Source organism: Ooceraea biroi, chromosome 2, assembly GCF_003672135.1.
Source record: "Ooceraea biroi isolate clonal line C1 chromosome 2, Obir_v5.4, whole genome shotgun sequence".
Taxonomy (NCBI): Eukaryota; Metazoa; Arthropoda; class Insecta; order Hymenoptera; family Formicidae; genus Ooceraea; species Ooceraea biroi.
The window spans coordinates 5,236,025-5,258,378 of NC_039507.1; the positions used below are offsets into that span (position 1 = coordinate 5,236,025).

General features: G+C 38.3%; 1 protein-coding gene across 3 annotated transcripts in view; it reads left to right on the forward strand.

Annotated features, from left to right (window-relative positions):
• The window catches only part of LOC105281663 (disintegrin and metalloproteinase domain-containing protein 10), a 62,575-nt gene that overhangs the window by 13,949 nt on the left and 26,272 nt on the right, over positions 1–22,354 (forward strand). For all 3 annotated transcript variants that reach the window (XM_011343060.3, XM_011343057.3, XM_011343058.3), the window contains exon 4: positions 7,444–7,562. In XM_011343060.3, the coding sequence (XP_011341362.1) occupies positions 7,444–7,562 (119 nt within the window). The remainder of the gene's footprint in view (positions 1–7,443; positions 7,563–22,354) is intronic.

Genomic DNA, 22,354 nt, shown 5'->3' on the forward strand with positions numbered 1-22,354 from the left:
GGACGCGCGTAATTATCGCTAATTGCCGCTACGTCGACAGCGACGTGACGTCACTGTTTTTCTTTTGCGTTTCCCTGTTGATGCTGGCATCTCTGGTTACCACTACTTTCGAAAATCTCTGCTTATCCCTTTAAAATCGCTCGAGCTAGGACGGTGAATTCTGTTATCGGTCTGTACGTCGCGACGCGTCGGAAATAGTTACCCTCTGCTGAAAAAGACATGACATTTCCGTCTCTTCGAGATGGACAATGGTGGAAATTAGAAGCACTGCCGAATCAGGGCAAGCTACTTAAATACATGCGCAAAATTACATTTCCGATATTAATTGAATTTGCAATTTCGATAAAAATCTTACATGTAGATTAGTTTTTGTAAGAGCGCGAAATGTCGATAAAATATAATTTTATCTCTTCTTCTTAACGAATTTGTTATTTTTATAACGAAAAAGATGTTTCTGAAATCTTATGACTTTCAAGTCCTCGAAGTACACTTATGATTTAAAAATATATTATATATTTTGTTTCAGTTAATTTCTCGAAAATTATGCAATGCAAGGTAAAGAAATTAAATGAGTAAATGAGCAAAAAAGATAAAAATACAGTATTTTTCATTATTTTGATATTATAAGTAAATCTAATATATTTTCCGCATATGTTTTAAGGTGAAAATTGTTTAAATCAACTCAAGAGCAAGCTTAGCGAAGTAATCGGCTCCTTTTTCGCAATACTGGCGATCGATTGCTACATTTGTAACAATCGCCACTTATCTCAATGCGTTACGGCTCGCAGTTATTACAACTGTACATTCCGCCAGACATGCAATATCTGCCGCGGCGTCCTACGTTCCGCAGCATTTCCGAGGAGTTTCAGTCTCGAAAGAATTCCAGCTCCCGAAGAATTTCCTACCTAAAGCCGTCCGGGAATGTTAAATAAATGAGTATAAGAAGAAGCTGAGGGGGATATGTATTGGCATTCGCGTTTCGCACACCTCTTGCATCGCAAATTTCGTTTTGCGACAAACGGCACGCAGCCCTTACCCTCTCTCAGGTGGCGGACGAACACGGGAAACATTTCCCGATCTCCACCTCTCTTTTACCGATCTTCTTTCCGCCCACTCACACTCCCCCGCCTTTTTCAGTCCACCAATGTAACTACAGCGTACGTCTCTTTATGTAAATCGGCCGAATCCACGTCGGGCAATAAAATGTAAAGCAGGAGCGCCCCCGCCGCACGCGGTTCCCTTCGCCCCCGGTGTCGTCATCGTCGTCGTCGTTGTCGTTGTCGTCGTACCAAGCGCGCCACACCCTCCTGCCACCCTCTCCCTGCTGGCCGCGCGACGGTAGCGTTTCCACCCCGGCGCACCTGGTACAAACTGGCAAGATAATAGTTGAGGAGAGGAGAAAGAAGTTCCTGGTGCTGGCACACACGACCGTCCCGGTTTCTCGTCGCAGCGGCCACCAACTTGCGGTCGCTCGGCTTGTCGAGTATCGTAATGCGATTTTCCTTCCACTCCTCCATCCACCCCCGCCCTCTCGCCCTTTTCCGTGCAGCGGTGCAGCGAATTTATTGGCCGTGGCACGCCGAAACCGCCGCTTACCGTCATATTTCGTGCGAGACCGTCGTTCGTTCTCGCGAATTTTACCGCGGCATTGTCCGCGGTGAAACCGCGCCCGCGATTAGACCGCGGTGTAATCGTCCATGATTCTTTCCGCCTGCTTTCAACAGAGTAAAGGAGGGGAAGATTCCGGCGCGGTGCGAATTGTAAGAGTAATCGCGCGACATAAAATTCCGCGAGACTCTCCATTATGTTTCACTAATTGCTCCATTAGTCAGCTTATGTATGAAATATCGGTTTCTGCTTGTTTCTTGTAAGATATTTCAAGAGTGTATAGAGACGAAGAGAGAGAATATAATAGAAAATATCGAAATACTGTTTTATGTCTATATTAATACAATACTTCTCAATACACAGTCCAATTTCAAAACATCAAGACTTACTGAAAGAAGAAAGTCCAGTTTTAGAGTAGTTTTTTTTTAAATGTACTCTCTGTCATGTACGTAATTCTTGAATGTAATTCTTCTCCGATGGTCTCGTATTGGTGATATTTTACGACGTGAACGGAAAAATCTTTTATCATTCTTTCAGCATTCTCGCAGTATGTAGTCTAATCTTGGAGAACGACGGAGCCGAGCCCGGAATAGCTTGGCGTGTACATACAGGCGACACCTTTTCGCTTTTCTAGCCGTGCGCGCTTGCTTCTCGATGGAAGACTTCACGCATGAATAGACTATGTACCTCGGCACACCTCTCGGACATCGCGAATCCAGTTTTCTTGTACGTGGGCACAGGTTCCAGCATCCAGCCAACGCATCGTTCCGCCATGTACACGGGGGCGTCTCATGGGCGGTTATATGAAAGCTAAAGAGCACACGTCCGGAACCGCGCTCTCCTCTGTCTCTATGACGTGCATATACGAGATTCTCTAATACAATAAAGCCGATTAACGTTACAAAAGCATGGTACCGCGGCAAGCACCGTGATCATTTATTATGCCTTTGCACTGCCATGATATGCGACTCGCAACGAGTCTACATCACGCGTTTATAATCATCGCGGAAATACAGCAAGTTAAGTAAAAGTTGTAATCTCTATAAAAAATTGGAAAATAATTCGAGCTTCTTACCCGCTTCGCGGCTCCGTCGTCGGTTTTTTTTTCGAAACTTGGTTCTTTGAAACTGTTATAAAGAAGCGGAAGTGACGAATTATTACACGGTAGTCTTGCCAACTATGTTAATATATCGATGTGCTTCATGCAGTACAATGTTCTATTTTAATAAATAACCGGTTTAATCTCCTGATTGTTGGCACTGATTTTCATAGTAACGAGGATTCGCATTTTTCGTGGGCCATTAAAATTAATCATGAAGCTGAAGCGACTACGAAATAGCTGCCCAAAAAAGGAAAGTTTATCAGTAGTAAAATTCTGCTGCAGCGGGAGAAATTTGGCGCCGAGTTCTCTTCGAGAAAAATTTAATCTCTTGATGGCACGATCTTCCATCGTGGACCTTTTCATTTTAAATACGAGATGGGCAAGTATTCAAGCCGAGTGCCGCGCGTAAATCAAAATTGTGTTGCACGAAAGTAACGAATTTCAGGAAATATAAAAGTTTGGCTAAAGGATAGCGTTTTTTGAGAATTTTTTTACCACGTCGTTCTCCTTATTTTGTGTCTTCAATTATCCACGGTTGGCGTTTTAAGTGGAATATCTTGTATACAACTTACTTACGGGAAATTATGATGTGCAACGAGAGTTTGGCTTTTACAAGCCATCTTCCGGCGCTAAAAAGCGGCACTTAAACGACTTTTTCGCGATGCGATGCGACGACCACCAAGATACCATACAATAAGTCCGCCAAGACAAAGCTGACGATTTAATGCGCTGAAGGCGTAGTCGACGTCGGATTATGAAAATGATTGTCGCGGAAAGCAGCAGCGAGCGCGCGCTATAAAGAGCCACGACTAATTGTTACGCTTCCCCTAATTCCTCGCGTAATGCGTCCCAACTCTGGTCGCGTATCTTTATGGTAATGCAGCGTGTTAGTCGTCGTCTTCTTGCCCGGCACGTTAAAGTCGTTTCTTCGTCGGCATCTTCGCGTCGCTACAATGATAATAAATGCCACGGGGAGAATTACAATCATTTTAGCGTGCTTCTAAATAAAAGCGCGAACAGTCATTACTTGATAATTCATTCAGAAGGTTTATTCTTCGTGACGGAATTGTCTTTCTTGCGGACGAGAGAGAGAGAGACTATGAATGATATTTAAATTTACTCCGAAAGTGGAGTGATTCAAGTGACAGCTTCAGATATATATGATCACTTATGAGATTTTATGAGATCCTGCGAGCTGTGCTGGATCAAGGAACGAATCAGATTCGCAAGATGTATATGCAATTGAAATTATCTCATCTTGTTTCTCTTCATATTTACAAAATATACCTATTCACTTTATACTTTTTTTAATAACTCCATCTGTTGCATAAATCTTAGACAATCGCTGATAGAACCGATTAAGGACCCGATAGAATTTTCTCTATGAAAATATTGAACATTAATTATTCGAGGAATGATGCCATGTCACTAGTGTGTATCATATCCTGGGAATATCCTGTATATTCAGCGGCGTGCGTCATTAGAGTGGCATTTAGCGTGACTCGCGTTTGGTTGGTTTCGCTTGACCTTCCACGTAAATTTAGCGTCACATCGTGGTATCGGGGTTTAACGAGATATCCGGAAGCGTGGCATGTATTTGTGCGTCGTCATTGTGAAAGTCCCATAAGTTCTAACACCGGTTTTGCGTCCAATGACAGTCTCTCTCATCCTGCTATTCTGTCCTATTCTACAATGATCCATCGATTTCCCGCCGACCTTTGGCTGTCATATGACTGGTCATTGTCACACATCATTATTATAGTGATTATCATTATATGCTGCTGAAATAAGATTGACTTTTACGCTAAAAATTTGCATAAAAGAAAAAAGTATAAAATAAATATAGATATGCAATGAAGAATTTAGTATAAAATTGAAAATAGGTTTTGAATTCAATTTCTTGATAAATTTGATTTTGAAATATTTGAACAAAATGATAAATGCAGTTTGCATGGAAAATACAGAGAATTAATAAAACTGCAGTTTATACTTGCGTTTGTGTTTTGCGTATTAATTATGTTATACAAATATAATTTTATCGTATGTATGCTATTTAATAATCTTGACTCGTTCCTGATTAAATATGTTGCGTAATATTTAATTTTCATACGTGTATAAGGTATATTCGCGAAACGCAATTACGTTACATATTTAAATGGGCGGATGCATTTCGGCTTCATAAATAAAATAGTGTACGAAGCGTATTTATGAAAGCGCTAACGAGTTTCTCGGGCACACATTTCAATTTACCGTAATCTAATATTGTACATGATTATATTACCTTTCAAAAATATCTTCTTCATAATGTATCCGCCAGTGCATTGTGCAGGTAACATAATAACACAGTTGCATTAATTTTTGTACGTGAAAAACACGAAGGTGTGCTATAGAAGTTACTATAGTATCTATACATTTTTGTTCGACGGCAAATATTGTTTGCGTTATGTTCTAATAATTTATCTTTTTTGTGGAAGAAAAAAAAAGTTATATATTTCTCTTTTTATGCCGAAAAAGTATAAATTTTTTGGTTTCGATGTAAAAATTATTTTTTACAATTGTGCATATATCAACTGCATACGTCGATGAAAAGCTCATTTATTAAGATGTAAATAATTTTTACTTGTTTGTATTAATTTAATCATATTTTAACATTTTATTTATATTGTGCCTTTCTTGATTCAATCTAAATGTTGTAGTATTGTATAATATATGTATAATATAATTCTCATTTTAATATGACGAGAAGTACAAAACATAGTACTAAAATTATCGAAACATTTATATATTTTTACTTGTATATTCTGGTTTATTTCTTTACATCAAAAAGATACATACGTATCTTCCAAGAGCAGACACAAGCACAGATAAAAGCACAGACGACTCGTTACCAATGATTTATTTTTGTCACAAGCTCTTTCTGTTACATATAATCGAATATCCTCATGTGATAGACGTCAACGGATGATATTAATCAGTTTCGCGCAATTTTATTTGCTGGAACTGACGGCGGAAATATTAATCATAATTGACTTTGATCTCGTTACAAACGGATTTATTACGTAAATACTATTATACTTGCAGGAACGAAACGTGTATGTTTAGCTGAATCTATGGATGGTAAGAAGCCGTTCAATCCGTATGTTACATGGTTTCATATCTTAAGCTTAAGGGGTCTTTAGAGGTTCGAAGGTTTCGAGTGTCGTATCTCAAAATTGTAAGAAATATCGCGTACTATAGGTCAATCCACGAGTTTATGTTGAGAAGCGATAAGCGATACGAAATTATTTATTTCGAAGGATTACTTTGAGAATCTTGTATTTCGAGTCAAAGCTCTATAAAATATTTCTCCTACGGTGTTGCAATAAAATAGCGCATTTTAAATATAACCATCATTATGAATTATTAAAAAATTCGTGTAAAATAGAATTTTGAAACTTGCATTCTTTTATTATCAGTGTTGCGTTTATCTTATTGACGATTCTTTTTTTATTTTGTCTTAGATATTTAAATGCAGTAACAAATAAGTACAAATTTATAGACTGACCTGACATTCCACACTCATACTAATATACTTGAGATCAATATCGCATCTCGCGATAGAATCGTGATACTTATTTTCTATATATGTGGATTATTCTTTCAAATGTGAGTAAATATTCGTTCCAATATATGATATATGGAATTATATGGAATTTAATCTGATTTTACACATATTATTTATTATTATTACACATATTATTACACATAAAATTTTCTTTTTTATTTTTTATCATATAGAATTTCTTTTTTAAATAAATCTGATAACAAAGGTAGTTTGTTAGTAAATATATAGTATACAAATTTCACAATTGATGAATTGATGACACATATCAATAATATTAGAATTGAAAAATTGATTGAATACAATATGATAGAAAATACGATACGATAAAAAAAGTATGTTGAAAAGAAAATACTAAGACTGTGTTCCGATATTACTGCCAGTACTGAAAATCTATAGTATACGTGACATAAACTATAGCTTTCTGTACTGGCAGTCAAATATCGGAACGCAGGGTAAATTATATTTAAAACAAAATGATTTTGTTCGATAAAATTGATAAGTTTTAGATACTATACTTTTCATATTTAACGGTACTTCGAAACATATTATAACCGTTATATCATATTTTGGAATAACTCAAATATATCAAATTTCAAAATATAATGAATAAAATATTATATGCGCGCACTTAGAATATTTTATACAAAATGTGATTTATAATATAGATGAAGATTTTAACTATTAATTGTAAAATGATAGAATTATGAATTTATGATGAATTATTATAATTTATAATATCAGTGTAGCGTAACTTATTCTTTGTCTGTATGTCCGGTATCCTATACATTATTATATCGAGATTATATCATATTATTTTGTCGATATTGGAGAGATACATCCAATATTTAAAATAGCATTAACGGAGTAATAGTAGATTTTAGCGGATAAGCGAAATACGGTCATTTTATAATCGTAACGTATAACACTTCCCATTCCTTTGTAAATTCCCAGCAAATTCCTTTCTGTTATTCTCTATTCATTATTATCAGATTATCGGTTTTTTGCGTAATGTATCCGACGTGGGCCGATATCATTATTATGCCATGCGAGGAAGATGGATAATTACTCTTCCTGTATTCAAGATTCTCTCGTTCCGCCACTTTGTAATTATGATTTATCTCTCTTACAGATCCTGGACGATACGGTTGGTTCGCGACGCGAGTCTGTTCAGTAAGGACGCATCTTTCGAGAGTACGAATGGGCCAATATCTTTTGACACATCGCATTCTTACGTCGGCACTATTTTAGGTAAGTCTTGTCATCATTCATAATCGAAAAAATATACAGTTTTTCAGTAATTATCTTGACATATGATAGCCCTAATTAAAGTATCAGTAATAATTGTATAGAGTTTTTATTGTGTTTTTAAAAGTGTTTTAAAGGGGGAACCTACTTTATCAGGTCCGAAAAATCGATTTTTTTTTACTTCAATCGATAGTAATACACGTGAAAAATATAAGCCTAAAGTTTTAGATCGAAAGGAGGGGTGTCAATAAGGCCGTTTTTTGGCCCACGTCAGAATTGCTCCAAACTGTGGTATTTTCTTCCTGCCGATGTAGCTCACAACCTCCTAGAACCGTTTGCTGTCCGAGCAATTAGAGGCTGAGAATGGACAACTTGAAATCTCAAAAATCAATGGGGTTTTTCACATGGTTGTAGTGCTGGTCTCATTTCAGCATGTCATTGTTGAGCTTTCATCACTATATTTTCTCAAAAACTACTAGAGTATGTGCTGCTTTAAATACGAAAGGAAGCTCATCTGACCTTCATGCATTCAAGATAGAATCAAGCCTGATATTTTGAACGGATTGCCATATTACTGAACAATCATACAATAGCATCCCTTGCGATGAATCGGACGATACTGCTATAAGCCCAAATTTGATTTTAAGGGATTAGATCATTTTGCGAATGCAATGTATATTCGAAATCACATATTGTGAACAAATATTTGAATTCCAAACCTCAGTGAGGAGATGTAAAGAATTTTCCGGAACGGACTTCTTGTTCATGGAATGCAATGCTCAGCTTCGCGGAGCATTTATTAGGATTGGTATCTTCATTCAGGTTATTGTGTTCTGCTGCAAAGTATGTACGACAAATGATCAATCGTTCCATTTTAATTAACAATTCATGCATTCCCAAAGCGAGAACAGTACTGTGCACTATCCACCAGCTTTGTTCTTTTGTTTTTCTCCCCGTCATTCGTTTGTCTTCACGAAATCAGGACCCAACGCATTAATTCTTCACCTCATTCAATCAATGGTTTCTCATCAACGATAAAAGCAATCCTAGAGCACAAATAGTATTGCGCACTCTTCATCTGACCAGTAGCTTAGTTGTTCTGTCTCCTTCCCGGCATTTGTTCCTCTCAACAGATTCAACAATCGACTTGGATACACAGTTGTCTCTTTAGTGCGTTTTTGAACTAGAAGCATTGTAGGTGAACTGTCACCGCATTATGTTCATCGCACTTATGCTTAAATGAATCGTCTTTATCAACGATCAGCGCACTTTCAGAGCATAAACTGTGTGCGCTAATCTTCTTCAGTAGCTTAGTTTCTCGTTTTCATTACTTTTCATCGCTCATTTTCTTGTTACTATTGCGTTAATATCCATTATTCGATTGCATTATGAGCAATCGTACAAGCAGTACTTCAAGTACTATCAGTACTGAATCTGTTGCTACAAATGATACTCCTCAGTGCTCACTTACTGATGACGATTATTATAATCTGATCGGGTTGAAGAAAGATCAATTCGACTCCGTTCTTGCTTCAATCTCTGGTCATATTAGATCTACATCTGGACGTTCTCCTCGGACTTGTCTTGCCTTGCTTTTGACGAAACTACGTACTGGTCTTTCCCTTTCAGTTTTGTCTACCTCATTCGCTCTCCAAAAGAGGAGAGTAGGTAGGGCGATAGCTGCAGCTCGTACTGCTCTCCTTTCAATGTTTGTCCCGAACTTTTTGGGAACAAATCATATCTCTCGAAAAGATTTCATCACCAAGCATACGAGAACCATAGCTAAAACGCTCTTCGCGGGTGGAGAGGATGTCTGTATCCTTGTAGCCGACGGTACGTATATGTATATAGAGAAAAGTTCTAATTACAAGTTCCAGAGACGAACTTTTTCACTCCACAAAGGACGTTCGCTAGTAAAACCCATGATTCTCGTAAGTTCAACAGGATACATCTTAGAAGTTTTCGAACCTTACTTCGCGGATGGTAAAAATAATGATGCAAGCATTTTGACCAGCATAATGCGATCTGACGCGAGTAGGCTCTGATCTTGGTTGCAACTTAACGATGTTTTCGTGGTGGACCGTGGTTTCAGAGATTACCTCGAGATGCTGGAAGATCTAGGTCTCGTAACTAAAACCCATTTACTCCGAGAAGGTTCGCAACATATTACATTTGAGGCCAATAAATCACGCCTCGTGACTAAAATACGCTGGGTGATAGAGGTGGTTAACGGTCTCCTTAAGAAGTGGAAAGCATTAGATCATGTATTCCCAAATTCTCAGATACCGTATGTGGGAGATTACGTGCGCATTGTATCCGCTCTTTGCAATGCTTTCAGACCACCGAGGATCAGTGACGATCCAAATGATACAATCATTGCTGAGCGTATGTTGCGTCTATCGCAAATGCCGAACCTCCTCCAGGAAAGAGTTGAAAGAGAAGGTTGGTCCAGGAAAAGGGTGATGTGACAACCCGTAGTTGCGGATTCAGTACCTGATTTCCCTCAATTGACCTTACACGAGTTGATTCATCTGACCATTGGCTCATATCAATTGAAACAAGCGCAATCTTATGCAGAGGAGCACACAGCTGGAGATGGGATGTATCAACTGTTCGTCCATAGGCAAGAGAGAAATATCTTACGTCTCCAGATACAATCGCGCCACACATCATTGAAGGTGTATAACTTGTGGATTGAATATAGTCAAGGAATCAATCCCATCATATCCTGGTACTACCAATGCAAGATCGGTGCTAGAACCGTTGGTTGTTGTGCACATGTCGCATCTGTCCTTTGGTATTTGGGGTATTCAAGACACTCTGAAAGACTTCAAGAACGACCATTCCAATCCTACGCACATACATCCAAGATGCAGCTGAGAACATTTCAGACTGGTCTGACAATGAGTCAAGTAAAGATGGCGACCAATCTAATGGCGAATAATCTTCTAATTGAAGATTCTCCGGTGCCTACTCCCAATTCCTCAATCATTGACTGTTCACTTTCTCATTGTAAATTCGGAGAATATTGTAAACCCCATTGATTTTTGAGATTTCAAGTTGCCCATTCTCAGCCTCTAATTGCTCGGACAGCAAACGGTTCTAGGAGGTTGTGAGCTACATCGGCAGGAAGAAAATACCACAGTTTGGAGCGATTCTGACGTGGGCCAAAAAACGGCCTTATTGACATCCCTCCTTTGTAATATTTTTAGAGATATAGGCCCCGAAAAGAATGATACGCTAAAGCGGAATTTTATATTCTATTGGATATTTTATATAGAATTCTTGATTTTATTGTAAACGATTTAAATTTTTCACACTTTACTATATTGCAGATAATAGTATTTTAACACCGCGATCAGTTTTTTGAAATAATTTAATGTACAATTGAAATAGTATATAGATCAGATTACGATGCGGTTATTAATTTAACTTAAAAATTGAAAATAAGAGAAAACAGAAGTAATATAATTAATGCTGATATTAATAGAAAGTAATTACTTTATGTTTAAAATATTATACGTTTGCTTTTACCTTATAATTAATTTAATAATTATTCTGTACGTCTCCGAAACGTCGAGAGTCAGGCATTTTCTTCAATTATATAATAATGAGAAAATTTATTCTCTTTACATCCGTGAATTATAATACGGAAGCTAGAGATTTTTCATGTCAAGATTTCGTCGTAAGACTTAAATGCCTGCATCAATGGGGCTAACTGCATTGATACACAGCATCTCGCTCGGGGATTCCGTTTTGATTCGAGATTATCGAAATAATCCCGATGATCTGAAAGCTCTCGCTGCGTGTCAACGTCATAGAGCGGCATGGTGAGAGCGTCGTTGATAATCATTGCAGTAACCGGATCAATATTTATACGCGTTCACTTCGCCTACCGGAATTACATTGCGTAAACAGTAATTGTGTATCACCGTCATTAGCGGTACGGCGTGATCGCGAAATCGCGCAGCAAAAAGTGTCAGCGTACTTCGAGATTAGGCGTGGTTATACACCGACGAGCGTGACCGCGACAAAGTAATTAGCCGGCATCCTTTAACTTCAGCTAACGTGATGGATAACGTGCAGTTGCCCTACCGTCTGCCATTCGAGGCGGTTTTCACCGAGCACATGTGCGGAGAACGCGCGTGGCCGCATTTGCCCGGCAAAACCATGCCTTCGTGCACCTGAGAGTGCTCTCATTTAATCCTTTTGGTGCATTCTCTCATTTTTACCGAAGAGTTACCGAAAGGTTCTCTTTGATAATAATTGGATATCGCGTTGTTCAAACCATTTCCGAGGCGAAGTTGAAAACTGCACGGAGGATTTTATTTTTTTTTATTTTGAACAACGATGTTGATGATAAATTGCAATATGTTTTCCGAGTATTTTGGGAATTTTTCTACTTATCACGAGAGACAAAGGAAATTTAATTTGCGTGACGGGGAAGTGATACGCATGAGTTTATTTAAACTTTCAAAGTATGCGGCAGAGGATTAACGCTTTGTTTAACGTCATTGCATAACCACAGATGGTTTTCCGGCTGAATACGATTTCAGTAATTCATTAAGCACGCCCCCGTTAGTCCGCGTCGCTAATGTGCTCGTAAATAATTGAGTTTGTTCCGTGCTCTGCGAGTCGGTCCCTTATAAGAGAGCTTTTGGCGAAATAATCCTTCTCTTCTTGATTGGTCCTTACAAAAACGTTATAATTTATTATAGCTGTGCTCATTTATCTCTATTATAATTACCTATGTTATTCGGATATAGAGTAGAAATGTTGCGATCAGAGATTTTTTTCAATAAGCACGGAGTACATTTTACATTACACATCCATTCATAATCTTCAGCAAAACCTTGATACCAAAATCTCAAATATTAAACATCACATATACCGAAAAATATTCGAATTAAGAAAAACCATTTATGATTTTATTTGTTATATAATTTATTGTATTGGGTCGTCCGGAAAGTTCGTGCCGATTTTTAATAGATGGCGTTGGAACATGTCTGAATATATCAATGTTATTGAAAACATACGATTTATATACACATGCTTAAAGGTGACATTTCAACGCATCTTTAGGAAAAAAGTTTTTTGAGATAAATTGATTCGTGTCAGTTTTGTACTCTTTTGAAGATGGAAGAAAACAAAGAACATTTTAGACACTTGATGCTTTTCTATTACCGGAAAGGCAAAAATGCCTCACAAGCAACAAATTCGATATGTTCTGTTTACGGAGAAGGCGCTTTAGCTGAAAGAACCGTACGTAAGTGGTTCGCTAAGTTTAGAGCTGGTGATTTTAACCTTAAAGACCAAGAACGCTCGGGCAGACCCTCTGCTACTGATGATGACCAAATCAAGACACTGATCGAGAATAACCCGCGCTACACGACACGTGAATTAACAGAGATACTGAAAATATCGAAAACCACTGTCCACGATCATGTAGTGAAGCTTGGTTACGTAAGTCGCTATGATGTATGGGTTCCGCATAATTTGGCCGAAAAAAATTTAATGGATCGCATTTCCATCTGCGACTCGCTGTACAAGCGTAACGAAAACGTACCATTTTTGAAGCAATTAGTGATGGGTGACGAAAAATGGATCATTTACAACAATGTAGAACGAAAAAGATCCTGGGGTAAGCGAAATGAACCAGCATTAACCGCTCCGAAAGCCGGCCTTCATCCAAAAAAAGTCATGCTCTGTGTCTGGTGGGATTGGAAAGGAATCCTATATTATGAGCTCCTACCACACAACCAAACGATAAATGCAGATAAGTACTGCTCGCAACTGGACGAATTAAAGACAGCGATTCAGGAAAAACGTCCAGAATTAGCTAATAGGAAGGGCGTCGTGTTCCATCAGGACAATGCCAGACCTCATGTTTCTTTGACTACCCGACAAAAATTGTTGGAGTTTGGCTGGGATGTGCTACCTCACCCACCGTATTCACCAGACATTGCACCTTCAGACTTTCACTTATTTAGGTCTTTGCAAAATTCTCTTAGCGGCAAGAACTTCAACTCTTTGATCGACATAAAAAACTACCTTGAGGAGTTTTTCGCCGAGAAACCTAAGAAGTTCTGGGAGAATGAAATCTTCCAGTTGCGTGAAAGATGGACAAAGGTTGTGAAACAAAACGGTGCATACATAAGACAATAAATATTTATCGACATAAAAAAATATTGCCTTTGAATTTTCCTTCAAAATCGGCACGAACTTCCCGGACGACCCAATATATTATTAAAATTTACTTTTTTTCTATTTTATTATTTAATTCTCGCTTGTTACTAGTACTCGCGGAAATGAATTCTATTATATTTATGGACTACATGTTTCACAATGAGTGAACGATATCCGCAAGCGGATTCTTTTAATCTCCCACTACCAAGGCTTTGCGTAAAACTGTTGTATAATCCGTTGTTCTGCTGACAATAGAAATACCTACCTAGTCCAAACAACTTGCTCCGGTTTGAATTAATATTATTATCCTCCTCGGCGAAATAGAAGAGGGATTAAACTTCAGTAAATAATAATAATAATACAATTAATAACAATAGATGACTGTAACTGGTGAACTCGTTCATTGAGATCGAGAAGGATTTAGACATGGATCGATTACACCATACAGGCAGCCAATATCACATGCATTCTCTTCGTAACTTTTCATGGTTGTGTTATCGCGACCCGGAGCGAGACCAAGAAATAAATTTCGTGTTCCAACGAGCGATCCCACAGCGGATCGCGTGCACTTCACGTAGGAATGCGCGACGTATGTCGACGGAAATGCAGGCCGCGTTGTCCTCGATTTCAATTCGAATTATCTGCGAGCCGCACGCTCAAAGAACCGGTATGTCGTGAAAGAGCAAAAGAGCAAGAGAGAGAGGGAGAGAGAGAGAGAGAGAGGAGAGAGAGAGAGAGAGGAGAGAGAGAGGAGAGAGGGGGGGGAGAGAGAGAGCACACTCTACACATTCGTGGTTCTCAAGAATCTGGAATCTTGCAAAGTGCAAGTTCGTGGCGAACAATTCCCACAACATGGTCGTCAGGCACATCGCTGCGATGATACCGCAGGCATAATTCTCTCCCGGGGACTTGCTCCGATCAGCTTGCGGTTTTTAATAAGCGAGACATCGGCAGGCGCCAGCGCCGTAGCGACGTAGCACGGAATACCGTTACCGATTTTACCGGAGGTCATAGTCGACTGACGTTTCCGGATAACGCGTTACCTTACGCCCATCGTCCCGTCCACCGCATTAAACTAGGAATCTCATTCTCGTCGTACTCGTCGTCGTCGTCGTTTGGAAGTGTGCCAGATTCCACTATTGGAGATACACCGCACCGGTGCTGTACCCGGAGGGGTCACGACTAGGGGTAGTAGAATAGACCATAGACTTTCGGTGGGAAATAAGCGTACATGCACACGTTCATAGTTGTGATTAGGATCGTTGGTGCCCATGGATAATATCGCATGCAGTTGATTAAGAAAGACATCCATAAAGAATGAGCATTTGCTGGTCCTTTAGATTATAGGATTCTTTTGTAACGGCACTGATTAAGTCAGGAATCAATTCTTGTGATAGACGTTTTGATTCACTTTTCTGAATCTAGTAGTTTAATAATCACATTTCAACGAGATAAACAAGATAAAGATAAATACTGAATATCGCCACTTTTGTGCAAATGCAAATTATTCACTTTTATACGTGCAAATAAAATATTTTATCATATTCTACACTAATAATGTATCTTATCCAATACCGAAGGTAAAGAGAATCTATTCCCTCTGATTTTATGGACAACTGCATTATTTTAAATACTCGTAACAATTTATAAGTGTTGCTTATTAGCTTTAGATTTTGAATTTAAATCTGTCTGTGTGTGTACACTTTATGTCTTCTTCCGCTATAGTTCTGAACAGTGACTCTTCCTCATTCTTTGGTAAGAGGACACGAAACTGATAGAAACTTAGTTACGCTACTGCGTTCATCGATGATACTGGCAGGATTCGATATCTCGTAAACGTTTCTGCAGGAACCGGGCAGACGTGTGTCGGACAATAGGAGAGGAGAGAAAGAGAGAGAGAGAGGAAGAGAGAGGTGGGCGACTGAGCGGTATAATTTCGGCGCATGGCGAACTAAACGTAACCACAAGCTCGCGAACGGGCTAGAAACTCGATCGTGAATCGCGAACGACCACGTCGCCGCGCCGTTTCGACGACCGGGATTGTGCGGGAAGTTGAACCGTCGTAATAGCGTCTTGCCGTGGTAATATCCGGACGTCGTAGCCTTCACTTCGACAACTTAGGCCGCGGATTACGACGTCGTGCGCTAGTTTCTAACAAACGCTGACAAATTTCCGCAGGGAAATCGGCGGAGCCATCGGAGAGGAGCCGTAGTCTAATTAAATTATTGTAATTGTATTTACGCTAATGTCGAATTAATTGTGATCTCCAGGGACTGTCCATATTCGTTTATTTCGGTGGTTAATAGCGAGGACATTAATTTAATTGATATTAATTTCATTTATTTTATTGAGCATTTTCGAATGGTAGAATGCAAGAAAATATATAATTATAATAATATATACATATATTTATAGTAAAAATTTTCTAAAATTCCTTATATTTGCATTTCTGTTTGATTAGTAGATAAAGTGTCAATTTTAGTAATTAGTTTATTAATGACACTCTCTTTCAGTTATTTTATTAATTTACTAATTTTGATATAATCTTGACTATTAACCTTGTTCATTTTACTAGATTTAATATATTAATCATGTAAATTATATTGCGTATATCAAGTAATTGTAGAAGAAAAAACAATAGATTAATTAGAATAATAAAACAAATATTAATGATTCATCATTAGAGAGAAATTTTATATTAAATACTTTCAGGAGAATTCAAGTTTCTTCTAAACTCTCCGCTTTCCGTAGGTTTCTCTAAAGACAGGACTTAGCTACTTTAGGTTACTATGATAGTATCATAATGTGATCTTATTAGAGTCCTTATTAGTAGCTTTCTTATAAGAATTATAATTAGGCTCAATGGCACATATCTTTGCTTTATAGTGTAATGAATGCGCGTAGCAAATCGTGCCGCTCAGATCTATTAAATTAAATGCCTCAAGCCGAATGGAAATAGTACGCTATGATGTTCATGTGTGATTGTATCTTGCACTATACAGAATTCCTTGGAACTTGATGTTTCAAAATCTAAAATAAATGATCATTTAAAGGTAAAAACATATATAATTTTAGAATAATGCTAATAAAAGAAAAATTCTTATAAATTAACAGAGATTTGTAGTTATAAGTAGACACTTTTTATGTAATCCTACGTAATTCTACGTAATCCATTTTCCAATATTTTTCACGTAAATCTAGACATATGATCGAAGATAATGAGTCTGCGTGTATTACTGCGGAGATAGAATTGATTACTAGGTTTTTAATCTTGGTGACTTAAGAGTCGCCGCAAACAATGATCTCATTTCGAACTATAGTTCATAGCTGAAGGAAATTGGTGGTTTGGTGATAGACCATATAGCTATCTCGACTTACCTCAACGTATTTGATTAGTTCCGACATCTGGTACGAATTCGTCCGGATGAGTTTCCGTCGGGACGTGCATCCACTATAACCGTGGCTTTAAGGTGCGTTCCCATTGCATACGAGAGCACCAGCTGCTTTTGCTCGTGCTCGTGATAGAAACATTTATACTGCTGCAATTGAATCTCTTGGACACATCAATAATTCAGAATTTTTTTAAATATAAAGATGCTGTAAAAAGAAATCGCGTTTTAAGAGAAATGTCAGATAAAATATAATTGAACGTTGATAAAATAATCATACAGAAATCAACGAAAGAATAAATATGACTATTATTATATATATATAAAACAGATGATGATTATTGAGCACGAATAAAAATATATGGAAAGAATATAAATGAAAATCCGTTTTTAAAATCGTGTATCAACTATATATATAATATAATAAAATATAATAAAACATAATAAAGAAATATTTGTATTGCTTTCTTGTCGCGTATTATTTTTACATTTGATTGTTCCAGTTTTATTTGTTTAAATCCTGAACGGGTAATCATGTAGCTTAACATACAACAGCAACATATAACATATGAGGGACCGCGGTAATTCGTAAGAACCGCGCGATATATGGAATATTGAAATGTTTGAGCTTATTTGATAGAAGCGTTTAGCTCGCATCGGAATTCGATGCGTAGATTGTATATTGAATGAGGTTCCGTTGCACACAGTTTCGAATTGACATTCGCAGTTCCAGATTGACACACGCATATCGTGCGTGTCTCCCTTATTGTCGGGGCTTGCCAATCGGTTCGCGAGCGAGCGAGTTTGTTTTCCATCCTCGTTCCCATGTTAACAGCGAATCAATTCGTTTTTTTCGTGCGTGCTCGCATAGCGTAAACGCACTCTTCCAGCGAGGACATTCGTTTACTCACGCCCTCGCTGCACGCTGTAAATGTACTTTTACACGGAATCAATTTGCGCGCCGGGGTACTCGCTCGTTCCTGTTTACACGGTACAAACGCGCCTTTATCGCGAGTACACTTCGTTCAATCGTGCTTTTGCAATATAAACGTACCTTTACCGTGCGAATCCATCTGTGTTCGCTCATGCTTGTATATTTCAAATGCATCTTTACAGCAGCGGATTCGTGCGTTTACTCGTGTTTTGTACCTTCACACTGAATCCATCCGCTCGTTCTCGTCGCGCAAATATGCACTTGCAGTCTGACAGAAAGAAAATTCGCCAGACGAACAAGGAACCATTTCTCGCTGTCAATCGAGCCGTTCTTTCGTATTTTATTTGATGACTCTTTTCGAAAGGGGAAGAATGCGAGGCGCAACGAAGGCAATTTTACTTTCTCGAGCAATTATTTTGCTCACCGGAGGATTTATTTGTCATGTTTGATGGCGTAGTGCGAATGCACCTTTAAGCAGGACTAAAGAGCGCCGATATGGGTGAACGAGGGAAGAGATGAGACGAGACTTTATTAATCCACGGTCAAATGTCAAGCTGTACTCTACACCGAACTTTGGTGCACAGGATCCGGCAGTACCTAAGTAATTCGACGCTATTCGTCGTCGGTGTAGAGGAACGAAAACGTAATTGATTTGCATTTATGTATAATGGCGGCTTGAGCCGCTACTGATGAAATTGTTGATCACCTGCTTGTAACATCCTTGCTTGCGACACTTTTTATTGCGATGGTCTCTCGCTATCTCCGCATGACCAATTATACCTTCGTGAAATTGAAACCTCGTTTCTGCCACGTCTATTTTGCTCGTTTCTGACCGACAGCATTGATTGATAGTTGCTATTTCGAACTTTAAAGTAGGGTACCATATTCTGTGTATTTCGACATTTTACGTGATTTAGAAATGTAACATTTCATGTTTGTTCGATTTTTCTCGTGGAAAATACGAGATCGAACAAACTTATATCAGAAAATCTGGAAAACGTGAGGAATTTTATGAGACAAATCCTATTATAAATTACAGTATCTTGTGGTGATTGGGATTATTATTACAGTCAGTATCCGCTGGCGTGCACATTTAGGGCGATCATTACCGATATAACAAGATAGCATAGGCGATGTCGCGGTTGTACCTCTCAGCCGGCAGCGGGGCTGTCATTTAATTTATCAAGCAACCGCGCGACGCACAAAATTAGTAATTACGCGTGGAGCGACACGGCGATTAAATTAGCTGGACTTTTTGGCGTATCCGCATGTCCGCGACTGCGTTGTATGCGGCCAGCAAGCCGCTGCAATCTACCGGCTGGCTTCAAGCTCGGTCTCTGATAACCGGCGCAGTGGTGCGGGATAACGCGTATCAACGATAATCCGATTAGCGATTAAACTTGCCTAATTGACGGTATACGCGCGTGTAATTGCATATCTGGGGACACCCGATTTCCGATTCACGATAATGGAGAATCCCGGCTAGCCGGGATCATTAGCAAGTAATCGTCTTGGAAAGTTTGCGAGCAAACTTATGCCGGTACGCGCGATACCGTGCTAATGAAAGTATTTACCGTATATTCAAGTCGCGATATCATGAAGTTCGGTTCTCGGTTATCAGGGCGAGCGCAATCGCAAATTATTTTTCCGCAAGGTAATATGCAGGAAGTATTCTTCGGAGATTTCTTATTAAAATGTAGTATTTGTATATCGGGAGTTTTGAACTGCGTGCAAACTTTCAGTCAATAAATTTGTATAAATATATACCTAGTTGCTAAAAGTAGTTTTTAATCACAGAAGAATTTTTAATCAGAAAAATTGCGAATGACGAATGCAGGATATATATTTATGCAGTTTTTTAAGTTTTTTTAGCGAGAATAAAAATTCATGAGTTCTCGGGTATTTATATTTATCCGCAAAACAAAAGGTTGGCGCGAGCTTCGTGTCGCGAGTTTTGTAATACTTAAAATTCAATTACGGACAAAGCGCGCTCGTTTAAATCCCCGCCAAAGAAATCCCGTTCTCGACTAGAATCCCTTTAATGTTAATATCTCTTGCGACAAGCCACGAATTAAACATAGAAGTTGCCTGCTAAGTTTTCCTTTTGTTCACTTTTTCAATGTGAATTATCTATAGCATGTATTTTCAAGCGAAGACTGTCGAAAACAAGGCGAAAAACAAATATATTTTTGATGAAACAATTTTTTTCATTTGTTTTCCACTTTTTATATGTTTACGATTTCAATGTACATACTAGATATGTAGATATCCATATTTTTCTTTTTGTTATTTGTGTTCTTGTTTTAAATTTTTAAATGGTTCTGCCTGCAGTCTGCATCGTACCAAATCCAAGATTTACACATGAATTTCATTATCGGTGACGTGAGATCTTAAAATAGATTTTTTCGACTTACTACCCAATGAAACATTTGTTAAGGTAGTTTTGCAGGATACATGATTTTGTTGCTGAAACCGGCACAACGAGCTCTGCTGCAGACTTAAGAACGTCTTGGAATGGATGTATGAGACGATTTTGTGAGCGATTTTTCATCCGTTATGGAGACATGTTGGGGGATATCGTCGTGTCGACACGGCACGTGCTTTCCTCCTCAGCGATGGACCGCGTCGCTATATCCGCAAGATGTTCGTGCTGCGGCAACGACGACAGTCCGTCTGCGAATCGATCAGAGGCTTTCTCGCGAGAAGCGCAAAAATTGCCAGGCCATTTGTCATAGTCGGCGGAATCCTACGTCATCTCCCAATAGGCGAAATTTCAAAGTCCGCGAGTAATGTCGGTTCTTTCGCGCGCTCCTTCGGGAGAAAAGCTCGCCGGAATAAGTAGGCCAATCCTGTCTTCTCGCCGCCCTAATGTTCTTCGGTAATACCTATAACGATGTTTTGGCGCATTTCGTCTCTTGGCATGAGGCGATGGCGCCGGCGAAATGCACTGCGTGGCTCTTCTCTACTAGAGTAAAAGCTCTTGTCGTCTTGATGTCGTCGTAGTGGCCATTGTTTCCGTTGCGGGTTTGCGGCGCGAGTTCAACTCTTTAGCGGACGTAATATTTCACGTAACGATGGCTCGGGCCTTTGTTCCCTTCGCGATTCCCTTGACGAAGAGAAATCCCTTTGAAGCAGCTCCATCTCTACACGACTCTAATTCCTCTGAACAGTGAATTCACCAGGTTGTCGAGACGAGTTGTTTCGTTGATCTATATCTATAAGCGTGCAAATCAATGTTAGATGCAACTTGTGACTGATAACAGCGAGATAGAAGACGAGATAGATAGTAATTTCTTATTCGTGTAATTAGATGGCTGTAATTAGCGTAATTAGGGTAATATTTATGTTTATCGTGGATTTTCTAGTTTATGGACATTGTTTTTATTTTTTGAATTTCAGAAATTGAAATATAAACACAGATCTTGTGAATTATTACATACTTGAAATTTTTATGTCTTCTCAAAAAAAAAATAAAATTACTTCAAATCTATTTTCTCATCCTATCTCGTTTATCCTATCGCATTTATTACCTGCTCAAGTTTCACTTATTTGAGCAGAATTGGATACCATATTATATTATCTGGAGTTTAAGGTTAAATGGCTGTATCCGATTAGTGCAAACATTCGATACGCTGAGAAATTTCTCCGTCGATTTTTCATTTACCTACTATTCTATGTAAAATGAAATATGAATTTCGAAAAGTAGTATCAGGTTCCATTACTGTGTCCTCATATCTATTATATACCTGTAGATACTTTGCAGTATTTCACCGTTCCGCAGTTTCGTGTTCTGCCGTACATGCTAAACTAAATTATGTAGCTTGACACGAATATTATTCTTGTTTGTTTCTCTAATTACTTTTCGTACACAAGAGAAATATATATTTATTTTTATACAATTACCGGAGAGTTCTCGCATTTTAACGAGTAACTTTTCACTTTTACTTATTTATGCTAGTAAATACTTTTTCATTTATATTTATGTATAATAATTCTTATTTAGTCACGATATTACATAAATTACGAAATTTTTTTATGGAAACATTTTTTTTCTTGTTTTGCTTAAAATATTTTTGGATATGAAAAACACAAATAGGTGGAGATTTGTTTATTGACCTCTTTAACTGGCAGCGTATGTTCAAATCAAATCACGACGTTTCGACCTTTGGTTTAGGTCCTTCTCAAGTGATAAATAATTACAAAAAATTCAGACATTAGTCAATCCAATCACAGGTTGCACTAATCAACAACATACTGTAAAACACTTCGCAAACAAAAATACGTCA